General features: G+C 44.0%; 1 protein-coding gene across 7 annotated transcripts in view; it reads left to right on the top strand.

The window, feature by feature from the left end:
- LOC109892546 (protocadherin alpha-C2-like) overlaps positions 1–22,055 on the top strand; it is a 65,994-nt gene extending 43,939 nt beyond the window's left edge. For 5 of the 7 annotated variants that reach the window (XM_031826437.1, XM_031826438.1, XM_031826442.1 and 2 more), the window contains exons 2-4: positions 2,307–2,365; positions 12,226–12,311; positions 19,132–22,055. In XM_031826437.1, the coding sequence (XP_031682297.1) occupies positions 2,307–2,365; positions 12,226–12,311; positions 19,132–19,439 (453 nt within the window). In that variant the 3' untranslated portion in view covers positions 19,440–22,055. The remainder of the gene's footprint in view (positions 1–2,306; positions 2,366–12,225; positions 12,312–19,131) is intronic. The other 2 variants (XM_031826441.1, XM_031826440.1) reach the window with 1 other exon arrangement.
- The last annotated feature ends 605 nt before the right edge of the window (positions 22,056–22,660 follow it).

Below are 22,660 nucleotides of genomic sequence, written 5' to 3'. Positions count from 1 at the left end.
TACCACTGTTCTTTGAACTGTCTGTTACATGAAGGGCTGTAGATGCTCAGTGGTTTTACATGCTAGCTGAAGTCGTTCATTGTCATATTGTTTGCTTTGTTGTCATATTCTTTTTATTTGCCAGTACATCTTGAGACTGCGTCAGATATGACATGTTTCTTTGTGTGTGTGTGTGTGTGTGTGGTTGTGTGTCTGTGTGTCTCTTAGTTCCTCTCTCTAGTTGCACAGTGTAGCTACTTCCTCCACCCAGCTCAGCACTCACACTGTGTCAGTGTAAGATTGGAAGACTTTCTGGAGTCCTGCTGTATTTTTGATGATTCAGGGATTTGTAGTTCACTTTGATGTTGTCATCACATATTCAGTCAGTGCAGGTCATTTTGACTTTACCACTGGCTCATTCTCTATCCAAGTGTGTTTGACTTCATCATATCTCACAGTGCCTGTGTGTGCCTGTGATTTCTCCAGTTTAAATGTGGCTGCACAGTGTGTGTGTGTGTGTGTGTGTGTGTGTGTGTGTCTTTGTCTTCTTTTTCTTTAGTCACGACAACGTACGTGTTAAATTGCAGTAACTGAAAGATCCTCTCATAACTTTACTCCTGTGTTCCTTCCTCTCCAGTCTGCCACATTGACTCCTCACTCAGAGTTCTCTCTAGCAGTCTTTCCTGCTGTCTCTCCTCTCTAGAACCTATTCTACTGCAGCAATATGCTGCCGTAGGAAAGTGTTGGCATTCATGGTCGAGCATGGCTTAGGAGCCAAGGCTGAGTACTACAGGAAATGAAAAATAAACAGCCCTGCATATGTTTACCACAACAGGGCTGGAATGTTACGTATTGCAGCAGCACTCATGATAAACATGTTCTCTAACGATGAACCACAAGTTGAGTTTTCGTTTAACCTCAGTAAAACTCCCAATAGGGGTGCTTCATTACAGACTAGAGCTCAAGGAATTAATGTTCCTGGAGAGTGTGCAAATGGCTGTATTCAGCAGCTATGTCTTTTGAGATCCATGAGCTCTCTGCTTACATTAGCCATCTTTTAAGGTTGATTTGTTGTATTTTTGTCTCTGTTTAATTGGCGGGAACTCATGTTTACTCTAACGAGCAGAGATCTGGGTTGTGTCCTCTAATGGGCTGGCTGTCATACGATCTGATGCTCTGCTGTTTCAGCGCTCCACTCTCTGCATTGGATAGATTGATGGTCAAAACATTGTCAGAATGTAGTTCAGAGGCGACATGGGGTTGATTGGAATGTTTTGGGGTTTAGTTTGTGGTCGTGGATGGGTCAAGATGGAGCAACGAGCAGAGGCAGCATCTGGCCAAGATATGAATGGTGGTGGAAATGAAATTAACCTCCAGCCCCACAAATTAGATTCACTCAGAGAGGTTGTGTCTCAGAGCAGGAGATACTCCCTTCAGAATGAAACTAATTAAATAACATTGTGTACCCTCTTTATCTGGGGCACCTACTGAAGCCTAAACAGGTATGAGTCTTAAACTACTACAGTACTCACCCCTACCCACAGATCTGATGTCTAGGGCTCTGATGATGTCAGTGGTTATGATTTGTGTTTTCAAGATATACATATTGAAATCTCTGAAGCTCCATGATGAACCTTCATGCAATGTGTAAACCTTGTGGAAAACAAACTACATTAATTGAAAAAACACACATCCACATGGAGCAGCCTTCGGGAGGAAAACATCAATGAACTTGAGTAATGTGTGACTGCCCTAGGAGAGCCGCCCTTTACCTCTTAACCCCAGCCCAACATGAGCAGGGATGGAGGATGTGGTTGGCCTGGTGATAGAGGGGCTCGTCCTGATTGGATTAGCTCAAAGCCCAGCTGCAGTGTGACTGATGAGGCAGTAATTTAAAAGGGCTGCCTGGAGCTCTGAGCTCACGGCACTCAAGCAAACTTCATCAGCAAACACACACACACACACACACACACACACACACACACACACACACACACACACACACACACACACACACACACACACACACACACACACACACACACACACACACACACACACACACACACACACACACACACACACATCCTCTCACAGAAGAACTCTCACACACACCGGTAATCCAAGAATGTATCAGTGTGTCTCTCAAAGTCATTGCTTTGGTAAAGGGCATGTGTGTGTGTGTATCTGATGGCAGTGGCACAATGTTTTCCAGAACTGCAGTGTTCCAATCAGGATGCAGAGCTGGGATGTGCACCATGATTAATTAAGGAGACCATATCTGCCCCCCCCCCCCCTCCCTCTCTCTCTCTCTCTCTCTCTCTCAGCCGAAGGCCCCAAATGCTGACTGGCAATACTCCACTTCTCTGAGGACAGGGATGCAGAGGTAAGCACTTTACTCTTTTGCCCTCTTGTAAATTCTACCCTCCTTAAAAAGATTCTTAAGCCCCTCTTAGAATTACAGTATATTACAGTATACTGGGAGGCAGCCACTCTGACTACTGCACTCTGCAGAAGCACCTGCCTGCAGACAGCATAACATGACCACAGACAGGTCTCAGATCAGATTAGCAACAGCCTCCATAACCACTAGTGGCTCCTCAACATGTGTCTGACCCCACTCAGCCCCCTGTTGCCCTGTTTGGGCCAGCTGTGCCCTGGCTGTCCTGTCAGCCACCCCAGAGGGGTACACACACAGACAGTGGGGCAGAGCCATGTTGTTCCAGCCAGGCCCCAGTAGCTCTGCTCCTCTGCTCTGCCATAGTGTATATAAGTCATCTACATTCCGAGCACCACTCTTCCCAGATACACAGTCTTTCAGAAGGAACCGTGAAGGACAAATGAGCTGATGAACTTACTTTTTTTTTAGAGCTTTCTCAGCCTCAGATCATCACACACACACACAAATGCATGCACGCACACACACACACACACACACACTATAAAGGGCTTTAGACTGTTTCGTTATTTACATGAATGTGTTAATCAGTAGCCCCTGACGGTTGGGGGGGGGGGGGGGGGGGGGGGGGGGGGGTGTATGCTCTCTTGGGTACATAAACAAAATCAGTAGGCTAATCTTTTTCAGTGTGAAGTGTGTACTGTATTGTATTATACTGTATTAGATGGACTGTAATTACACACATCGTTCAAACCATGATAAAGCAGAAGAGAACATGGAATTCTAGTGCAGCACATGCGGCCTACAAAGTTACAAGTATAGGCTAGCGAATTTGATAAACATTTTGAAATATACTGTAATAGGGCCTATTTGTATAAGGCTGGTACTGTATATATTTATATATATTTATACAGTACCAGTCAAAAGTTTGGACACACCTACTCGTTCTATTTTCTACATTGTAGAATAATAGTGAAGTCCTCAGAACTATGAAATAACACATATGGAATCATGTAGTAACGAAAAAAGTGTTAAACAAATCAAAATATTTCTTATATTTTAGATTCTTCAAAGTAGCCACGCTTTGCCTTGATGACACCTTTGCATACTCTCGGCATTCTTCACCTGGAATGCTTTTCCAATAGTCTTGAAGGAGTTCCCACTTACGCTGAGCACTTGTTGGCTGCTTTTCCTTCACTCTGCAGTCCAACTCATCCCAAACTATTTCAATTGACTGTGGAGGCCAGGTCATCTGATGCAGCACCCCATCACTCTCCTTCTTGGTCAAATAGACCTTACATATGATAGTCCCACTAAGCACAAACCAGATGGGAAGGCGTATCGCTGCAGAATGCTATGCTAGCAATGCTGGTTAAGTGTGCCTTAAATTCTAAATAAATCACAGACAGTTTCACCACCAAAGCACCATCACACCACCTCCTCCATGGTTCACAGTGGGAACCATACATATCAAATCAAATCACATTTTATTGGTCACATACACATGGTTAGCAGATGTTATTGCGAGTGTAGTGAAATGCTTATGCTTCTAGATCTGACAGTGCAGCAGTATCTAACAGGTAATATCTAACAATTCCACAACAAAACCTAATATCTAACAAATTCCAAAACAAAACCTAATACACACAATCTAAACTCGGCAAAAAAAGAAACGTCCTCTCACTGTCAACTGTGTTTATTTTTAGCAAATTGTGTGTAAATATTTGTATGAACATAACAAGATTCAACAACTGAGACATAAACTGAACAAGCTCCACAGACATGTGACTAACAGAAATGGAATAATATGTCCCTGAACAAAGGGGGGGGGGTAAAAAAGAAGTAACAGTCAGTATCTGGTGTGGCCACCAGCCGCATTAAGTACTGCAGTGCATCTCTTCCTCATGGACTGCACCAGATTTGCCAGTTCTTGCTGTGAGATGTTACCCCAGTCTTCCACCAAGGCAAGTTCCCGGACATTTCTGCGGGGAATGGCCCTAGCCCTAAACTTCCGATCCAACCCCAGAAGTGCTCAATGGGATTGAGATCCGGGCTCTTCGCTGGCCATGGCAGAACACTGACATTCCTGTCTTGCAGGAAATCATGCACAGAATGAGCAGTATGGCTGGTGGCATTGTCATGCTGGAGGGTCATGTCAGGATGAGCCTACAGGAAGGGTACCACATGAGGGAGGAGGATGTGTTCCCTGTAACGCACTGCGTTGAGATTGCCTGCAATGACAACAAACTCAGTCCGATGATGCTGTGACACACCTCCCCAGACCATGACGGACCCTCCACCTCCAAATCGTTCCCACTCCAGAGTACAGGCCTCGATGTAACACCCATTCCTTCGACGATAAGCACGAATCCGACCGTCACCCCTGGTGAGACAAAACCGCGACTCGGCAGTCCTGTCTGGTCCAGCGACGGTGGGTTTGTGCCCAAGGCGCACCAGGGTTGAGGATCAGCAAAGTGGAGAGGTTGTTTCCTACCTTCACCACCTGGGGGCGGCCCGTCAAGAAGTCCATGACCCAGTTGTACAGTGCGGGGTCAAGACCCAGGGTCTCAAGCTTAAGGATGAGTTTGGAGGGTACTATGCTGTTGAATGCTGAGCTGTAGTTAATGTACAGCATTCTTACACAGGTATTCATCCTGTCCAGATGGAATAGGGCAGCGTGCAGTGTAATGGCGATTGCATTGTATGTGGACCTATTGGGGCGGTAAGCAAATTGGAGTGGGTCTAGGGTAACAGTACATGCAGCCCTGGCGAAGTAGTGTGTTACTGATGGTAGGCTTTGTTACTTTGGTCCCAGCTCTCTGCACGTCATTCACTAGGTCCCCCCGTGTGGTTCTGGGATTTTTGCTCATCGTTCTTGTGATCATTTTGACCCCACTGGGTGAGATCTTGCGTGGAGCCCCAGATCGAGGGAGATTATCAGTGGTCTTGTATGTCTTCCATTTCTTAATAATTGCTCCCACAGTTGATTTCTTCAAACCAAGCTGCTTACCTATTGCAGATTCAGTCTTCCCAGCCTGGTGCAGGTCTACAATTTTGTTTCTGGTGTCCTTTGACAGCTCTTTGGTCTTGGCCATAGTGGAGTTTGGAGTGTGACTGTTTGAGGTTGTGGACAGGTGTCTTTTATACTGATAACAAGTTCAAACAGGTGCCATTAATACAGGTAACGAGTGGAGGACAGAGGAGCCTCTTAAAGAAGAAGTTACATGTCTGTGAGAGACAGAAATCTTGCTTGTTTGTAGGTGACCAAATACTTATTTTCCACCATAATTTGCAAATAAATTCATTAAAAATCCTACAATGTGATTTTCTGGATTTTTTTTCTAATTTTGTCTGTCAAAGTTGAAGTGTACTATGATGAAAATTACAGGCCTCTCTCATCTTTTTAAGTGGGAGAACTTGCACAATTGGTGGCTGACTAAATAAGTTTTTTGCCCCACTGTGTATATATAGGGCTATATATCAATCTAGAAAAGATGATCTACTTTGGATTCAATTCGAAATGGGGGTGAAGGAGAGAGAGAAGGAGAGACTGCTCGCGCGTGCACTGATTTAGAGCAATAATATTTGAGTGATAAGCTGTTTTAAAACTGGAGCTGCAATTAAAACAAATTACAATATTTACAATTAAAAAACAAGGTGACCCCTGAAAGCCAGATGGAGACAGGTAAATTAGATGCTCATTCTGTGTATATTTTACTGTAGCATAGGCTATGCTGCAGAAAATGTAGGCCTAAGAAAAAGAGTTCCCATGATGAGATGATGGGTCTTCATGCATTGTGAACTGCACTCCATACTAAGATGGGCTGTCTGTCCCCACCCTGAGCGTTGAGTCATCATGCAGAGGCTTAGAGAAGCTAGATTTAGATATCGTATATAATTTAACAGTTCCGTTTCACCCCATGCTCTTCATATAAATAATGTATTATCATTTCTGGATTCTCGCAGTTATTTATCACTGGAAAAGGGAGTGGTTTTGGGCGGTAAATCTTGGTAACCGGGTTCCCGCCATTCAACCCTAGTGTGTGTGTGTGTATGTGTGTGTGTGTGTGTGTGTGTGTGTGTGTGTGTGTGTGTGTGTGTGTGTGTGTGTGAGGGAAGAGAAGGGGAGAGGGTGTGAACACAGACGGCAGAATACATTTTAGATTAATAACAGCACTGCTATACAAACACATTAATATTCTTCTCCAGGGGCAATGCTTCTCCCATGCATACAATTTAGCCATTCTACAACAATTACGCAATCATCTGCTAAGAGTGCAGGTCCTCCTTTTGTGTACTATCTCAATGGAGTCTGATTTTCCAGTTTGGTTTTAATACATTTGAGTAAGATATTTTGATATATTGGATTGATGATTTATCTGGTATGCAGAGATATTGTGTATCATGGTGACATAGACTCTCATAGACTCTCATCCACCGTCTTAGCATTGCTGCAGCAGTTTCAAGTGGCACACTCCCTATACCTCTTTCTGCACACATCCAATCCAAACCCTTGCTTCCATATTCTCCACCCGCACACATCCTCCAGACACCCCATTCTGACACACCCCCACTAACACCCCTCAGTTCATATCCCTCACCCAACATTACCCAATGGGAAATCCACTATAAACGGCCACATCTATCTCTGAGTGATGTGTATTGCAACAGAGGGCAGGAAGGCATACAATTCATAAAGCAGAGGGAGAATATACACTGTGAGCTGCATTGCAGAGGCTACAGCCAGGGCTAGCGGCTCCTCTGCAGGCCTACATGCTTTACATTTATTATGCATGTTTAGGAAAAAGGGTGCGTGTTTGTGTGTGTCTGTGTTTTGACGTTTATGGCCTTTTTCCGTATGTGTGGTTGCCAAGACAAATAATGCAGTCCTGAATGCATCTGTGACTCATACATGCCCTCTGTTTTGTGTGTGCATTAGATGTGGTAGGGATTGTGAATGTTGGAGTAGCATGGTTAGTTGTGACAAACAGTGGATAAGGGTTGACTTCGGAAAGTATTCAGACCTCTTGACTTTTTCCACATTTTGTTATGTTTCAGCCTTATTCTAAAATGGATTTTTAAATATAAATCTACACCCCATAATGACAAAGCAAAAACAGGTTTTTATATATCATATTTACATAAGTATTCAGACCCTTTACTCAGTACTTTGCTGAAGCACCTTTGGCAGCGATTACAGCCTTGAGTCTACTTGGGTATGACGCTACAAGCTTGGCACACCTGTGGGAGCGTCGCTGCCCATTTTCAGGTCTCTCCAGAGATGTTCAATCGGGTTCAAGTCCGGGTTCTGGCTGGGCCACTCAAGGACATTTAGAGAATTGTCCCAAAGTCACTCCTGCATTGTTTTAGCTGTGTGCTTAGGGTTGTTGTCCTTTTGGAAGTTGAACCTTCACCCCAGTCTGAGGTCCTGAGTGCTCTGGAGCATGTCTTCATCAAGGATCTCTCTGTACTTTGCTCTGTTCATCTTTCCCTCAATCCTGATTAGTCTCCCAGTACCTTCCGCTGAATAACATCCCCACAGCATGATGCTACCACCACCGTGCTTCAATGTAGGGATGGTGCCACATTTCATCCAGACGTGATGCTTGGCATTTAGGCCAAAGAGTTCAATCTTGGTTTCAACAGACCAGAGAATCTTGTTTCTCATGGTCTGAGAGTCCTTTAGGTGCCTTTTGGCAAACTCAAAGCAGGCTGTCATGTGCATTTTATTGAGGAGTGTCTTCCGTCTGGCCACTCTACCATAAAGGCCTGATTGGTAGAGTGCTGTAGAAATGGTTGTCCTTCTGGAAGGTTCACCCATCTCCACAGAGGAACTCTGGAGCACTGTCAGAGGAACCATCAATGTCTTGGTTACCTCCCCGACCAAGGCCTTTCTACCCCGATTTTTCAGTTTGGCCAGGCAGCCAGCTCTAGGAAGAGTCTTGGTGGTTCCATATTTCTATTTTTTTTTATTTTTTTTATTCATTTGCAAAATGTTCTAAAAACCTGTTTTCGCTTTGTCATTATGAGGTATTGGGTGTAGATTGATGAATTTTGTCATTTTAAAATAAGGCTGTAACATAACAAAATGTGGAAAAAGTAAATGGGTCTGAATACTTTCCTAAGGCACTGTATGTAAAATGATAAGGAACTTGGAGTAGATCGTCAGAGCGTTCTGTTTTCCTCTGCTTACCAATCCTCTCACTCTCACTTTACTCCTTCTCTCTCTCATCTCTCTCCTTCTCTCTCTCATCTCTCTCCTTCTCTCTCTCATCTCTCTCATCTCTCTTCTTATCTCTCTCATCTCTCTCCTTCTGTCTCTCATCTCTCTCCTTCTCTCCCTCATCTCTCTCCTTCTCTCTCCTCTTTCATTCTCCTGCCTCTATGTAACTACCACCTCCCGTCCCTATTTTTATCTCACCTCTTTCTTTCAATCCCATCACACCTGCTCTCTCCATCTGACTCCTTCTCTCCCTTTCTTTCCTGTCCTTCTCTCCTCCTCCTCAAATCAAATCAAATTGCATTTGTCACATGCGCCGAATACAACAGGTGTAGACCTTACAGTGAAATGCTTACTTACAAGCCCTTAAGCAAAAATGCTTTAAGAAGTTAAGGGAAAAAAAGTGTTAAGTAATAAATAGATAATCAAAAAATGTATAATAAAATTAAAATTAACATATAATTAAACAGCAGCAGTAAAATAACAATAGCGAGGCTGTATACAGGGGGTAACGGCACAGAGTCAATGTGGGGGGCACCGGTCAGTTGAGGCAATTGAGGTAATACGCCCATGCAGGTAGAGTTAAAGCGACCATGTATAGACAATAAACAGAGAGTAGCAGCATGTTTATGCAATGTTTCCTCTGTCTCTCTGCCTCTCAGTCAACACATCTGATGGGAGGTGAAGTGATACACAACAGACCAGAGACACATCAGTGTGCAAAGATATTTGCACGCACCATAACAGACACACAGGCACACACACACACACACACACACACACGTTCCCAGATACACATCAAACTGCGATTATACTGTCACACTGGAAACATCCACCAAATTAAATGCTGCCGGGCTTACCTAAACAAGACTGATTAAAAGCATGGTGTCAACCTTGAAGGGATAATTAGAGCATTAGAGGAGGAAGTATGTGGGTGTCTGATTGTATAGTTCTTTTAATATTGAAAGTATATCGTCTGTATCCATTTCCTGTTTGGAGAGTATTTTTAATGAATGTAGTATTGGCTGGACTATGGGAGTCACTTCCTCTTTGGAGAGTATTTTTAATGAATGTAGTATTGGCTGGACTATGGGAGTCACTTCCTTGACATGTATTTGAACTTTGAACCCTTAAGCTTACCGACTGGGGTTATTTTGACCCCAGAGGGGCATTTTTTATCATATCCCAAAAGTAGTTTATTAAATTCTTCAAAATGTTCATGACTTTGTCTAACCTAAGTGTAAAAAGACGCCTGAGCGGAGGTTCCACTTCCGTTTTTCGGGTAAGTTAGGTTGAAAATACTGTATCCCTGAAAAAACGGATGGTAGTGTTTTCTGGTCACTCCGCATAGCCTAGACTTTGTCAGTCAATTTGTTCTTAACAAATCTAAATCATTGTTTAGTTTTTCTGTATCTATATGGACTTTCAAAATCTCATGTCTAGTCCTTTTGGGTCATTTAGACCCTAGCCAAATTCCCTAATTCACCTAATTCCCCCTTTACCAGCACTTCCCAAACTCCGTCCTCGGGACCCCAAGGGGTGCTCATTTTGGTTTTTGCTATAACATTACACAGCTGATTCAAACGATCAAAGCTTGATGATTAGTTGATTATTTGAATCAGCTGTGTAGTGCCAGGGCAAAACCCCCAAAGTGCACCCCTTGGGGTCCTGAGGACCGAGTTTGGGAAACCCTGCCCTATAGTCATTTGATAAATTGGACCTATATTTTAATCTAGGTTTCTCTGGAGACATACTATTAAGTAGTACACATCATCTGAGGGTGGAAGGGGACCTGTACCATTCATTTTGACCAGATAGACAGATCACCTGCAGAGATACACTGCAGCTAGCTCCCCATGTACTTGCCTAAGATTGTACTTTTCAATACCACATCGTATGACTGTGTACAAAACCAAAGTTATTCTCCAAAAATGCTTTATTTTACTGAAAATGTGATATAAATACCAGAATTCCTATAATATCCTCCAATATTCTATATGTGCAACTTGTTATGATTTGGTTGCTATATAATTTGCTTTGAAGTGACTTAGAACACGTGGTTATGCTTTTTGAAGCATGCTGCCAAAATCCCCTACCACTCCCATTGTTTCACTAACAGCGATGCTAATGCTGGCTGTGGGGTAATTACATTCTTTACACAAAGAAAATGTCTCAAAGGATTACTTTTTGAAGTGAATATCAAATCACATTTATTTATATAGCCCTTCGTACATCAGCTGATATCTCAAAGTGCTGTACAGAAACCCAGCCTAAAACCCCAAACAGCAAGCAATGCAGGTGTAGAAGCACGGTGGCTAGGAAAAACTCCCTAGAAAGGCCAAAACCTAGGAAGAAACCTAGAGAGGAACCAGGCTATGTGGGGTGGCCAGTCCTCTTCTGGCTGTGCCGAGTGGAGATTATAACAGAACATGGCCAAGATGTTCAAATGTTCATAAATGATCAGCATGTTCGAATAATAAGAAGGCAGAACAGTTGAAACTGGAGCAGCAGCACGGCCAGGTGGACTGGGGACAGCAAGGAGTCATCATGTCAGGTAATCCTGGGGCATGGTCCTAGGGCTCAGGTCCTCCGAGAGAGAGAGAAGGAGAGAATTAGAGAACGCACACTTAGATTCACACAGGACACCGAATAGGACAGGAGAAGTACTCCAGATATAACAAACTGACCCTAGCCCCCCGACACATAAACTACTGCAGCATAAATACTGGAGGCTGAGACAGGAGGGGTCAGGAGACACTGTGGACCCATCCGAGGACACCCCCGGACAGGGGGTGTCCTCCCTTTTTTTTTTTTCCCTTTTTGCAATTTTTTAAGAATATATTTAAATGGAAGTAGTTTTTACCACATACATATGACAAAAGTAGTATTGATAAAAAAAATCTGAAAACTAAATGATGCTATATGATGGTAAATTAGCTTTTTATTACTAATGTGGATTGTCAACCAGAATATGCCAATAAATGATCATTTTGCTAAATTAAGTCTGTTTTAGTCTTTATTTATTACATGTCTAATGGTGTTTTGATAAGACATAAGTTGATATTTTGTTATTATTGTTGTTTTTTCCAGTAGTTTCTTCTCTGGTATATGTAAAATATGTTGGTAGCTTGAGGGTTGCAAAAAAAACTATTCATAGCCTTTAGGTGATCCATACTTGGAGAATGATGGTCAAAATATCAATTGTGACCTGAACTCAAGTTATGACATCACCCGGAAAAATATTTAAATACAAACTTAACTGGCAGCTATTTGTGATGTCATGAATCAGAATATTCAGTCCTGAATTATGACATCGTACAGGAAAACTATGACAAAGAACTGAGTTGGTAGTTTATGGTGATGTCATCAATCAGAATGTACAGGCCTGAGTTATGACATCAGGCGGCAAAACTGACTAAGGACTGAGTTGGTAGCCTATTGTGATGCCATCAATCAGAATGTTTGAGGTTTTCTAAACAACCTGGTGGGCCAACACACACATCTGGCTGGTTTTGATAGGCTATGACCAAAGCTATACTTTACTTTCAGCTCATTAATGTGTTGATACGACAGGGGATAATATTGATGTATCTAATGAGCATACGTGAATGTGTGTTTTGTGTTCCAGCTCGGTCCATATGGAGGAGTCGTCAGTGATGCAGGGCGCCCAGGGGATGCTGGTCCAGAACTGGCCCACAGTGTCCAGTGCTGCAGGTGAAATGGCTGGCTGGGTGGGGGTCAAAAGCAAACAGTGTTGATCTGCTGCCCGCTCCTGTAATGGAGGCACTCTGCACACATAGTGATGTGAAATGACAGAAGATAAATAGAAATAAGGAAGTCAGATGGGAAACATGCAGGTGACCTTTTAGAATCCCTGCCAGATGAATGCTAAGCATTAGCGCTGAGACTCCAGAGGGAGCATCCTGAAAAGACTAGAGGAAGGCCAATGACAGACAGCAACACAATCTGCCAAAATAAAAGAGCCAATGAGAAGCTGTTACAAGACAAGCAAATGTGGGCTAATATCTGTCTGTTGGTTAGGTAGGGGAAATTGGGACAGACTTTGATAGGTGAAGTGAAGTGTGACACTGCACCATGCCCGACTTAATAATTGTGATGGGATGCTGTTGGGAGTGGTACATTTAAAACCATTGCCACTGACAAAAGAAGAGAGAAAGCAAGGCATTCATTTGTCCATATACACAGTATCTTAGATAAAATGGAGTGAAAACAATCGCCTTTGAAGACTATTTTAGGAATCTGTCTGGTAGTGAAGAGAGGGATAACTAGACAGCGAGTGAGAGAGACAGAGAGGGCTGACTTGATCACAGTTGACTGGTTCGCTCCTGTGGTTGTATTCGGAGGGGTTGTCAGAATGCCTAGGCGCTGGTTTGGTGTTCCTGTCAGCTGCCTGCCTCCTCTCTAATGCCTGCCAGCCCAGGCTGAGGACTCATCGATTTACTGTCCAGTGACCAGAGTTAGAGCACAGGTGTAGGACCCTAAGGTGGTTGAGGTATCAGCACGGTGATGGACTGAAGTGTGTCTGTTTATATGTGTGTGTCTGCACAAGCTGAAATTGAGTTGGGAGATTGAGGGAGAGAGAGAGTAGGGTTAACTAGAGGGAGGGAGAGAGAGAGTAGGGTTAACGAGAGGGAGAGAGAGATTAGGGTTAACGAGAGGGAGAGAGAGAGTAGGTTAACGAGAGGGAGAGAGAGAGTAGGTTAACGAGAGGGAGAGAGAGAGTAGGTTAACGAGAGGGAGAGAGAGAGAGTAGGTTAACGAGAGGGAGAGAGAGAGTAGGTTAACGAGAGGGAGAGAGAGAGTAGGTTAACGAGAGGGAGAGAGAGAGTAGGGTTAACTAGAGGGAGGGAGAGAGAGAGTAGGGTTAACGAGAGGGAGAGAGAGATTAGGGTTAACGAGAGGGAGAGAGAGAGTAGGTTAACGAGAGGGAGAGAGAGAGTAGGTTAACGAGAGGGAGAGAGAGAGTAGGTTAACGAGAGGGAGAGAGAGAGTAGGTTAACGAGAGGGAGAGAGAGAGTAGGTTAACGAGAGGGAGAGAGAGATTAAGGTTAACGAGAGGGAGAGAGAGATTAGGGTTAACGAGAGGGAGAGAGAGAGTAGGTTAACGAGAGGGAGAGAGAGAGTAGGTTAACGAGAGGGAGAGAGAGAGTAGGTTAACGAGAGGGAGAGAGAGAGTAGGTTAACGAGAGGGAGAGAGAGAGTAGGTTAACAAGAGGGAGAGAGAGATTAGGGTTAACGAGAGGGAGAGAGAGAGTAGGTTAACGAGAGGGAGACAGAGAGTAGGTTAACGAGAGGGAGAGAGAGAGTAGGTTAACGAGAGGGAGAGAGAGAGTAGGTTAACGAGAGGGAGAGAGTGAGTAGGTTAACGAGAGGGAGAGAGAGAGTAGATTAACGAGAGGGAGAGAGAGAGTAGGTTAACGAGAGGGAGAGAGAGAGTAGGTTAACGAGAGGGAGAGAGAGAGTAGGTTAACGAGAGGGAGAGAGTGTATCAAGCTATTGATTTTTAAAATTTTTACTGACTGATGTTTTTTTGAGCTTATGGAAAACTTGCACTCTGTGGTCTTGCAGAGAATCCAATACTCTGTGGAGGCAGAGGACATGCAGAGTATACTGCAGGTTTATCAGAAATGTCATGCAGGGTTAATAGGGGCTTAGTGCTACATCCTGGTATGCTGCAGGGTGAGACAGTTTTCATAATAGGGAAAGTAAGCAAAGCCTTATGGCTTATACAGTATATATATATGATGTCATATAGCAGGATTGGCTTTGTTTCTAAATGTTGTATCAAGTAGGGTTGGAAGTGTAAAGGAAATCATTCAGATATACAATCTCTTAAGTGAATATTGTTTCAAACCAGGGCAGTTTATTGATGCAACTGAAAATCTAGAAAACTAAGGCACAATCACTAACGTGCACGAAAAATCTATCCCCTATCTATCCTCCTAGAGCTATTTCACCTCAAAGAGAGAGTATACTTCCTCAATGTGATTCATTTGAGTTACCTGCAGAGAAAGGGGAAGGGGGCATGGTTGGATTAAGACCAGACACAGAGTTAGATAGAGAGGGTGTTGAATAAGGCATGGCAAGACAGCCATCTTTTTTACAGTACTATTGGAATTCTGAGTAATTTGCGAGAGGACAAAAGAGAGACACAAATGACAAGGATGGTAAAGGAAAGAGAGGTATGGGGGTTTGGAGAAAGAGAACGGTTTAGGATTGTCAGGGCCCTGCAGTACTTGCTAGGGAAAGCTGTGACTTGCTTCTAGGCAACGCTGTCTAACTGAGAGATTGCTGCACCATCCTACATCAACAGGGAGTGGGTGAAAGCAGTTTCCACGGCAACCATTCAAAACCTGAATGGAAGATTTAGAGGATGAGAGAGAAACAGAGAGGAAGGGGGGAGAGAGAGACAGAGAGAAGAGAAGAGATGGATAGGTGTTAAGAGGAAAGAGTGAACAGTCAGACATGGAGAAGAATGAAAATGGAGGTGGAAAAGTAAGACAGATATACAGTGAGCTTTTAAGAGAAAAATGTATTCATAAAGAATGCAGATACAGCATGTGCACACACACACACACACACACACACACACACACACACACACACACACATACACACACACACATACACACACTCACATACACACACTCATATTCAGAAACCTTAATCTAACGCATGATCTTTAAATTGGGATGTGTAGAACAAAGAAGAAGAATGGGCTGAGGAGTAACCCAGATTGGACCAGGAATAATGGACTTGAATGTAGAACACTGGGTGCTGAAATGAGGCTAGAACCACCCCAGACAGCTGAGTACTATGGTAACCTCCTTACAGAAATCTATAGTAACCTGCAAATCAGCATCCACAGCAGGTTCATTTTAATATGATGTTTGCGGAGGGGGGAAATAGGCAATGGTCAGGGTAGAGCAGAGCTCCAAATAAGCCTCCATATTACTGGAGATACAAAAGGCACTGTGTGTGCAGAGCATGTCACGCCTGCTCCCGCATAGCCCCCGCCGAGAATTAGATTCACATCTTCCACAGAGTAACATTCTGCAAATTGATACAACTCTCTCATGTAGACACGCAAAAGAGATGAAGAGAGGGGAGATAAAAACAGAAAGAGGAAGTACAGGTGTAGAACTGTTTGTTGGTTTCTTTCAATAGGGGCACATTTGATAAATACATTAGACTATTCCATCTACACACACCACTTTCAAACATGTGGCCCTCTCCAAACCAATGACAAGCTCAACTGACCTGCTTTGACAAATAATCAATGCACTCAAAATGTTGTTGATCAGTATAGGCTACCCCCATTAACACAATCATAGTGGGCTTGAGGGAAGTGATGTACTTTAGGTGTGGTAATGGTGTTGTAATGTAATAACTTCCCCACACTAACCAGGGACAGAGGTTTAATTTAGTTTCTACTGTAAAATAATTGTTATGGCTGCGTGCCATGATTATCTGAGCTGTTCAGCCATACTGGCTTTATCAAGCCCTAGGGAACCAAAAGTACTGAACAGGGAGTCAAATTGGTTCTACCAAGCCCTAGGAAACCTAAAGTACTTTAGGTTCCCTAGGGCTTGTTGGAGCTACTGTACTGAAGAGGGTACCAGAGCGGATCTATGTGTTTGTTTCATTTGATTTACTTTACTTTATTTCTGAGAGCTCTTGCATTGCATGCTACAGTCATTGCAGGCATGCACAATCATACACACACACACACTGTTTCACTTTAAGGATCTTGTCAGAGTAGTAGGCTATATTCGAGTACAACGTCCCTGTGGGACCATGCATGAATTTAATTAGGCACTCCAGCCATTTCATAATTAACCTACAAATAAAACACAAAAATAATCTCTTTGCAGTGCCTTAGTTTGATCTAAATAAAACACAGGCAGAAAGTAGGTCAGAGCCAGTGAAGCTGGTGTGTGGGCCTGAGAGCACTGTGTCTGCCGAGCCCAGAGAAGCTGGTGTGGGCCTGAGAGCACTGTGTCTGCCGAGCCCAGAGAAGCTGGTGTGGGCCTGAGAGCACTGTGTCTGCCGAGCCCAGAGAAGCTGGTGTGGGACTGAGAGCACTGTGTCTGCCGAGCCCAGAGAAGCTGGTGTGGGACTGAGAGCACTGTGTCTGCCGAGCCCAGAGAAGCTGGTGTGGGACTGAGAGCACTGTGTCTGCCGAGCCCAGAGAAGCTGGTGTGGGACTGAGAGCACTGTGTCTGCCGAGCCCAGAGAAGCTGGTGTGGGACTGAGAGCACTGTGTCTGCCGAGCCCAGAGAAGCTGGTGTGGGACTGAGAGCACTGTGTCTGCCGAGCCCAGAGAAGCTGGTGTGGGACTGAGAGCACTGTGTCTGCCGAGCCCAGAGAAGCTGGTGTGGGACTGAGAGCACTGTGTCTGCCGAGCCCAGAGAAGCTGGTGTGGGACTGAGAGCACTGTGTCTGCCGAGCCCAGAGAAGCTGGTGTGGGACTGAGAGCACTGTGTCTGCCGAGCCCAGAGAAGCTGGTGTGGGACTGAGAGCACTGTGTCTGCCGAGCCCAGAGAAGCTGGTGTGGGACTGAGAGCACTGTGTCTGCCGAGCCCAGAGAAGCTGGTGTGGGACTGAGAGCACTGTGTCTGCCGAGCCCAGAGAAGCTGGTGTGGGACTGAGAGCACTGTGTCTGCCGAGCCCAGAGAAGCTGGTGTGGGACTGAGAGCACTGTGTCTGCCGAGCCCAGAGAAGCTGGTGTGGGACTGAGAGCACTGTGTCTGCCGAGCCCAGAGAAGCTGGTGTGGGACTGAGAGCACTGTGTCTGTCAAGCCCAGAGAAGCTGGTGTGGGACTGAGAGCACTGTGTCTGCCGAGCCCAGAGAAGCTGGTGTGGGACTGAGAGCACTGTGTCTGCCGTGCCCAGAGAAGCCGGTGTGGGCCTGAGAGCACTGTGTCTGTCAAGCCCAGAGAAGCCGGTGTGGGCCTGAGAGCACTGTGTCTGTCAAGCCCAGAGAAGCCGGTGTGGGCCTGAGAGCACTGTGTCTGTCAAGCCCCGAGAAGCCGGTGTGGGCCTGAGAGCACTGTGTCTGCCGAGCGCAGAGAAGCCGGTGTGGGCCTGAGAGCACTGTGTCTGCCGTGCCCAGAGAAGCTGTTGTGGGACTGAGAGCACTGAGTCTGCCGAGCCCAGAGAACATCACCTCACTATTTCTTTCCCTTACTGACGCCCTCTCATTTCCCCTCTTCTTTTTCTGCATTGTTCTTCACCTCAATCGCTGTCTCCCTTCATATGCCTCTGTCTCTTGCCTGCTGGTTATAATTACATTTCTTTCGTATCTTGCATTATACTGTATGCTAAATTAAAGGAGAATAGGGTCTCATTCTCTTAGTACTTCAGTTCACCCTCTCTAGGCTCTCTTGGTCTTTTTCTTTCATTGTCTCTTCCGCTCGCCCTGCTTCTCTCTCTCTCTCTGTCATATTCATGATTGCATATTATATGAGATTCTCTCTTTTTTTCACTGCTGTGTCGAGCCCTTGTGAGAGTGGGATTAGGTTAGTGCTGGGTTTTCACAGTTCCTGTCATCCTTACGTGCTAATTCTTGTCACATCACAAGTGTTAAACATCCCAGTACCTCTCTGCCATTAAAGGTCACGTCTGTTTAGGCTAACCTTGTGTTCTCAGCTGCACCACTGGCTGATAAAGTTATACTCCCTGCAATCACTTTCCCCTTCTTTAGTTTATCGGTGTGCCTCTGGCTTGAATTCTTTTGCTTATCTATGCTGTGTCCAATTGTCTTACTTGAGTAAAAGTAAAGATACCGTAATAGAAAATGACTCAAGTAAAAATGAAAGTCACCCAGTAAAATACTACTTGTGTAAAAATCTAAAAGTATTTGGTTTGAAATATACTTAAATATAAATAGTAAATGTAATTGCTCAAATATACTTAAGTATCAAAAGTAAAAGTATAAATAATTTCAAATGTCTTAAATTAAGCAAACCAGACGCCCAATTTTCTTATTTTTTTAATGTACTGATAGCCATGGGCTATCTCCAACACTCAGACATAATTTACAAATGAAGCATTTGTGTTTAGTGAGTCGGCCAGATCAGAGGCAGTAGGGATGACCAGGGATGTTCTCTTGATGAATGTGTGAGTTGGACCATTTTCCTGTCCTGCTAAGCATATCAAAATGTATCTGGGTGTCAGGGAAAATATATGGAGTAAAAAGTACAATATTTCTTTAGAAATGTAGTGAAGTAAAAGTGATCAAAAATGTAAATAGTAAAGTACAGATACCCCTCAAAACTACTTAAATAGTGCTTTAAAGTATTTCTACTTACATACTTTACACTATTGGCTTTATTACAGCTGTGGTAACACTTTACCTCAGCCGGAAATAGGAGACTGAATAAGGCTCAATTTATGAATGTGCTGGTATGTTCAGAATCTCATTGTGATGATGAATAATGGGGATGAAGATGATCATGAATTAGACATAGCTCTTCTATCTCGCTCCGTTTCTTCTCTTTCTCTCTTGTAGATGGTGAGGGGGGTGAGCTGTCCCCTCCGGTTGGAGCTGGCATCGACAGTAACAGCTGGCACTTCCGTTACGGGCCTGGCCCTGGCTACGGCCCCCCTCAGGTCCTGAAGCCTGGAGACATTCCCCCTGAAGCCTTCATCATCCCCGGCTCCCCCGCCATCATCTCAATCCGCCAGGGCCCGGGAGGAGAGGATGACAAGAGTGATTTCATTTCCTTCGGCAAGAAGGAGGAAGCCAAGAAGAAGAAAAAGAAGAAGAAGGAGAAGAAAGACAAGAAAGACAAGGGGAAGGAGGATGTGGACGAGTAGAGGAGAAAGGGGAGATATGAAAACAGAGCTACCAACTAAAGTCCAAATAACAGCTGCAAGACAAAAAGCCAAATGTATATTTTCGAATCAGGAGAGTCTCCATGTGTTGTGTTTGCATAGTTAAGTCTGCCCAGCCAAGTCCCCATTAGCAGAGGCCTATCTCTGTAAAACATGTAAGCAGCCAATAGTAGCCTCTGCCAGATTGGCCCTCTGAAGCTTCCATACCTCTGGCTATAAAACACTATTTTTAAATATATTTAATAGGCTCTCATTTACCAGATATTTGCTGAAAATTCCACAAAAATCTCTTTGATTAGAATAACCTAAAGATGATAATGCATTCAACTACCGATACCCAGACATTTCATGTATAAAACCTCACATACCCTATTAATGGTGGTGCTATAGTCCTGCCAGCCCGCCTCCCCAACCTTGCTTGAAATGGGACCCTTCTCCCTGGCCCTTCTGGCCCCTTGTTGGCATCTCTGTCTTTACTCTGCCCCTTGCCTCCTCTGCTCTCCTGATTGGAGGGGGAGAGGAGGAGCTCAATCTGACAAAGAGTGACACAGAGGCTCTCATCTACAGTAAGATGGAAGCCTTGTGCAAAAAAAATTAGTCATTTTTTTCTACAAAATATAAAAAAGAAAAAGTGGTGCAAACAAGACACCTGACGTGTATATGTACAGTACAGTGAGCTGTGTGTGATTGGAATGTGTTGAGATTAGTGCTGGCCAGGATTGAAGGCTGGATTAGGCTGACCGTGTTCTGGATTAGGCTGCCCGTGGGTTGTTTCATGCCTGGTACTGTTGGCACTGTTGGCAGCATAGGGCAGGGGCTAAAGACCTTGCCCCGCCTTCTCATCTACAACACAAAATAGGCCAGTGGGACCTTGGACCCACAGTCTGTGCAGCACACAACCACTGTAACACACACACACGAACACATTAGACAGTCTGGGGGGGAGATGCACACACCTCTCTGGATAGTGTACAGCTCTAACTCAGCCAAAAGACTGAGGCCTATTTCAGTGGCCTCTTTTCTATGGGAGTGTAATATATGACAGGAACTCTTGCTTGTTGTTTAATTTCTGTTCAAGCCTGATTCCCCCCCCCCCCCCCTGCTTCTGTCAGTCAATGTTCAATAGTCAATGTTCAGTAGTTCTTAAAGCCCCGCCCCCTTACCTTGCCCGCTTTGGTGCTAGAAGGATTCTCTCGCACGCCTCGTCTGTTGACCCTCAACTCCTCCGTCCTCTGATCACCATGTTCAGAAGGCCTCTCTCAAAGACACTCTTAACTTCTGATCACTTGTTCCTCTGCAAACACAGCAACAGAATGAACCTGTATAACACACTCACACACTTTCTGTTAGCTTTAACCAAGCCTTGCTACTGAAATATCAACGTTCCTAGCACTGTTTTGGGGACAAGTTGCCGTCTCTTCCACCAGTTACACACAGGGTAGTGGGGCAAACATAAGGAGCTTAGCAGAAATATGGACGGGCTTCCTTCTGTCCAGATGGAGAGAAAAAGAGGGATGGAAGGACGTAGAGGCAAGGAGAGAGAAGTGGATTTGTAGTGATGGGCACTTCAGTCCACAGACATTCCCTGGAGAGCTTTGTTGCTGTGTTAAACTCTACTCATATTTTGTGATGAAAAGGAAGCATCAACAGCATTGAGTCTTCTCCAGAATAGAGCATCCCCAGAATGAACTCAGTATGTGTGAGGGCTAATTCCACAGCATCTCCTACTCACCTCTCTGTTTCCTCTTCCTGGCTGATATCTGACCAATCAGAGGGGACACAGGGATGATGCTAGCGCTGCTATTGGACTGAATCCCCCCATATTATACACGTGCTCCCCCTTCAGGTGTGAATCTGTGCTGTCAGATCACTAAGTGGCTATTTGCATGTTATAAGCAAAGGAAATATATATATATAGATCTATATAGATAGATATGCTTCATTTCCTTCAACCATTTATCACAAATTCAGAGATATGAATATCATCTCTGCTAAAATATGTATACATACTCACTCTCGAAAACACACATGAACACAAATATACACATACTATGTATTCCTAGACAAGAATCAGGAATCCCTTGTTTTTATTCTGTTGAAGTTCAATTAAAATAACCTTCTAAATATAAGTAATGCTGTAGATATGCTATGAAATGCTATTTTTGTTCATGCCCTTATGATTTTTGAGGATTACAAAATGAGTCCTTATACCTTGTGTTAAGCTATGAACTGATATCAAAGAAACACTAACGTAATACTGAATCATTTACTCACCATCGATATATATCCCAAACACCTTTCAAAATGTTTTTATAATGTTGAGAAAAAAAAACGAACAAAATTGTCAAAAAATAAATAAACTAATCTTGATGTACTCTCTGCTTGTGTGAAGTGAATGTTTCCTGAGTCATCTGGTGCCTGTATGGCACTAAGCAGTCGACTGCGACATTGCAGATCTGTTAATAACCTTTTTGTACACCAGCTCATCAATGTAATGGTGATATAGTGGTTTGTCTTTTTTATTATTTGATGGATCTGGTATCGTGTTTTGTTTATAAATCACAAATAAAATGTTATTTCTTAAATATTGGGAAAAAATGGTCTGTGCCTTGATTTCAACTAATGTATACTGCTAAGCCCAGCAGCCTGGTTAGTTGGGTTTTGGGCACAAGGTTGAACAGGCCCACTGCAAAAGTGATAATTACATATATTTACAGATTTTGGCTACAATTGACAAAATAATATCCTAAGTTCTGTAGAAACCTAACGGCTACAGGAGAAAAACGCTCAAAAACTGCAGAAAGACCCACACAAACACCCCTGAGTCTAATACCTGAGTCCAGGGAAGAAACGCCCCGGGGAACCAAACCCCGTCGTGCTTCTCTTTCTATTGAATCCTAGCTGCTTTCTCATTCAATGGGTCAACTAGTATTGTAGCAAAATCCAAACCCTTTTCCATAACCTTAACCTCATTCCCCTAACCTAATATGTTAATTGTGCTAACCTGCTACGTTAGTTATCCTAACCTGCTATATTAGTTCTCCTAACCAGATATTAGTGCTAGGGACAAATCTGACCAGGTCTGAAGATGAGATTGAGAGACCCGGACCCAACGAGGACTCTCATCTGGGTTAGATAACACATCTCATTGAGTTTGTCACTGTAGGGAGAGACAGCTCTGCTCTATGATAAATGATATATCT

The sequence above is a fragment of the Oncorhynchus kisutch genome, linkage group LG6 (assembly GCF_002021735.2).
Source record: "Oncorhynchus kisutch isolate 150728-3 linkage group LG6, Okis_V2, whole genome shotgun sequence".
NCBI lineage: Eukaryota > Metazoa > Chordata > Actinopteri > Salmoniformes > Salmonidae > Oncorhynchus > Oncorhynchus kisutch.
Note: the sequence above shows the minus strand (reverse complement) of the source record. Positions and strands in the feature narration are given on the sequence as shown.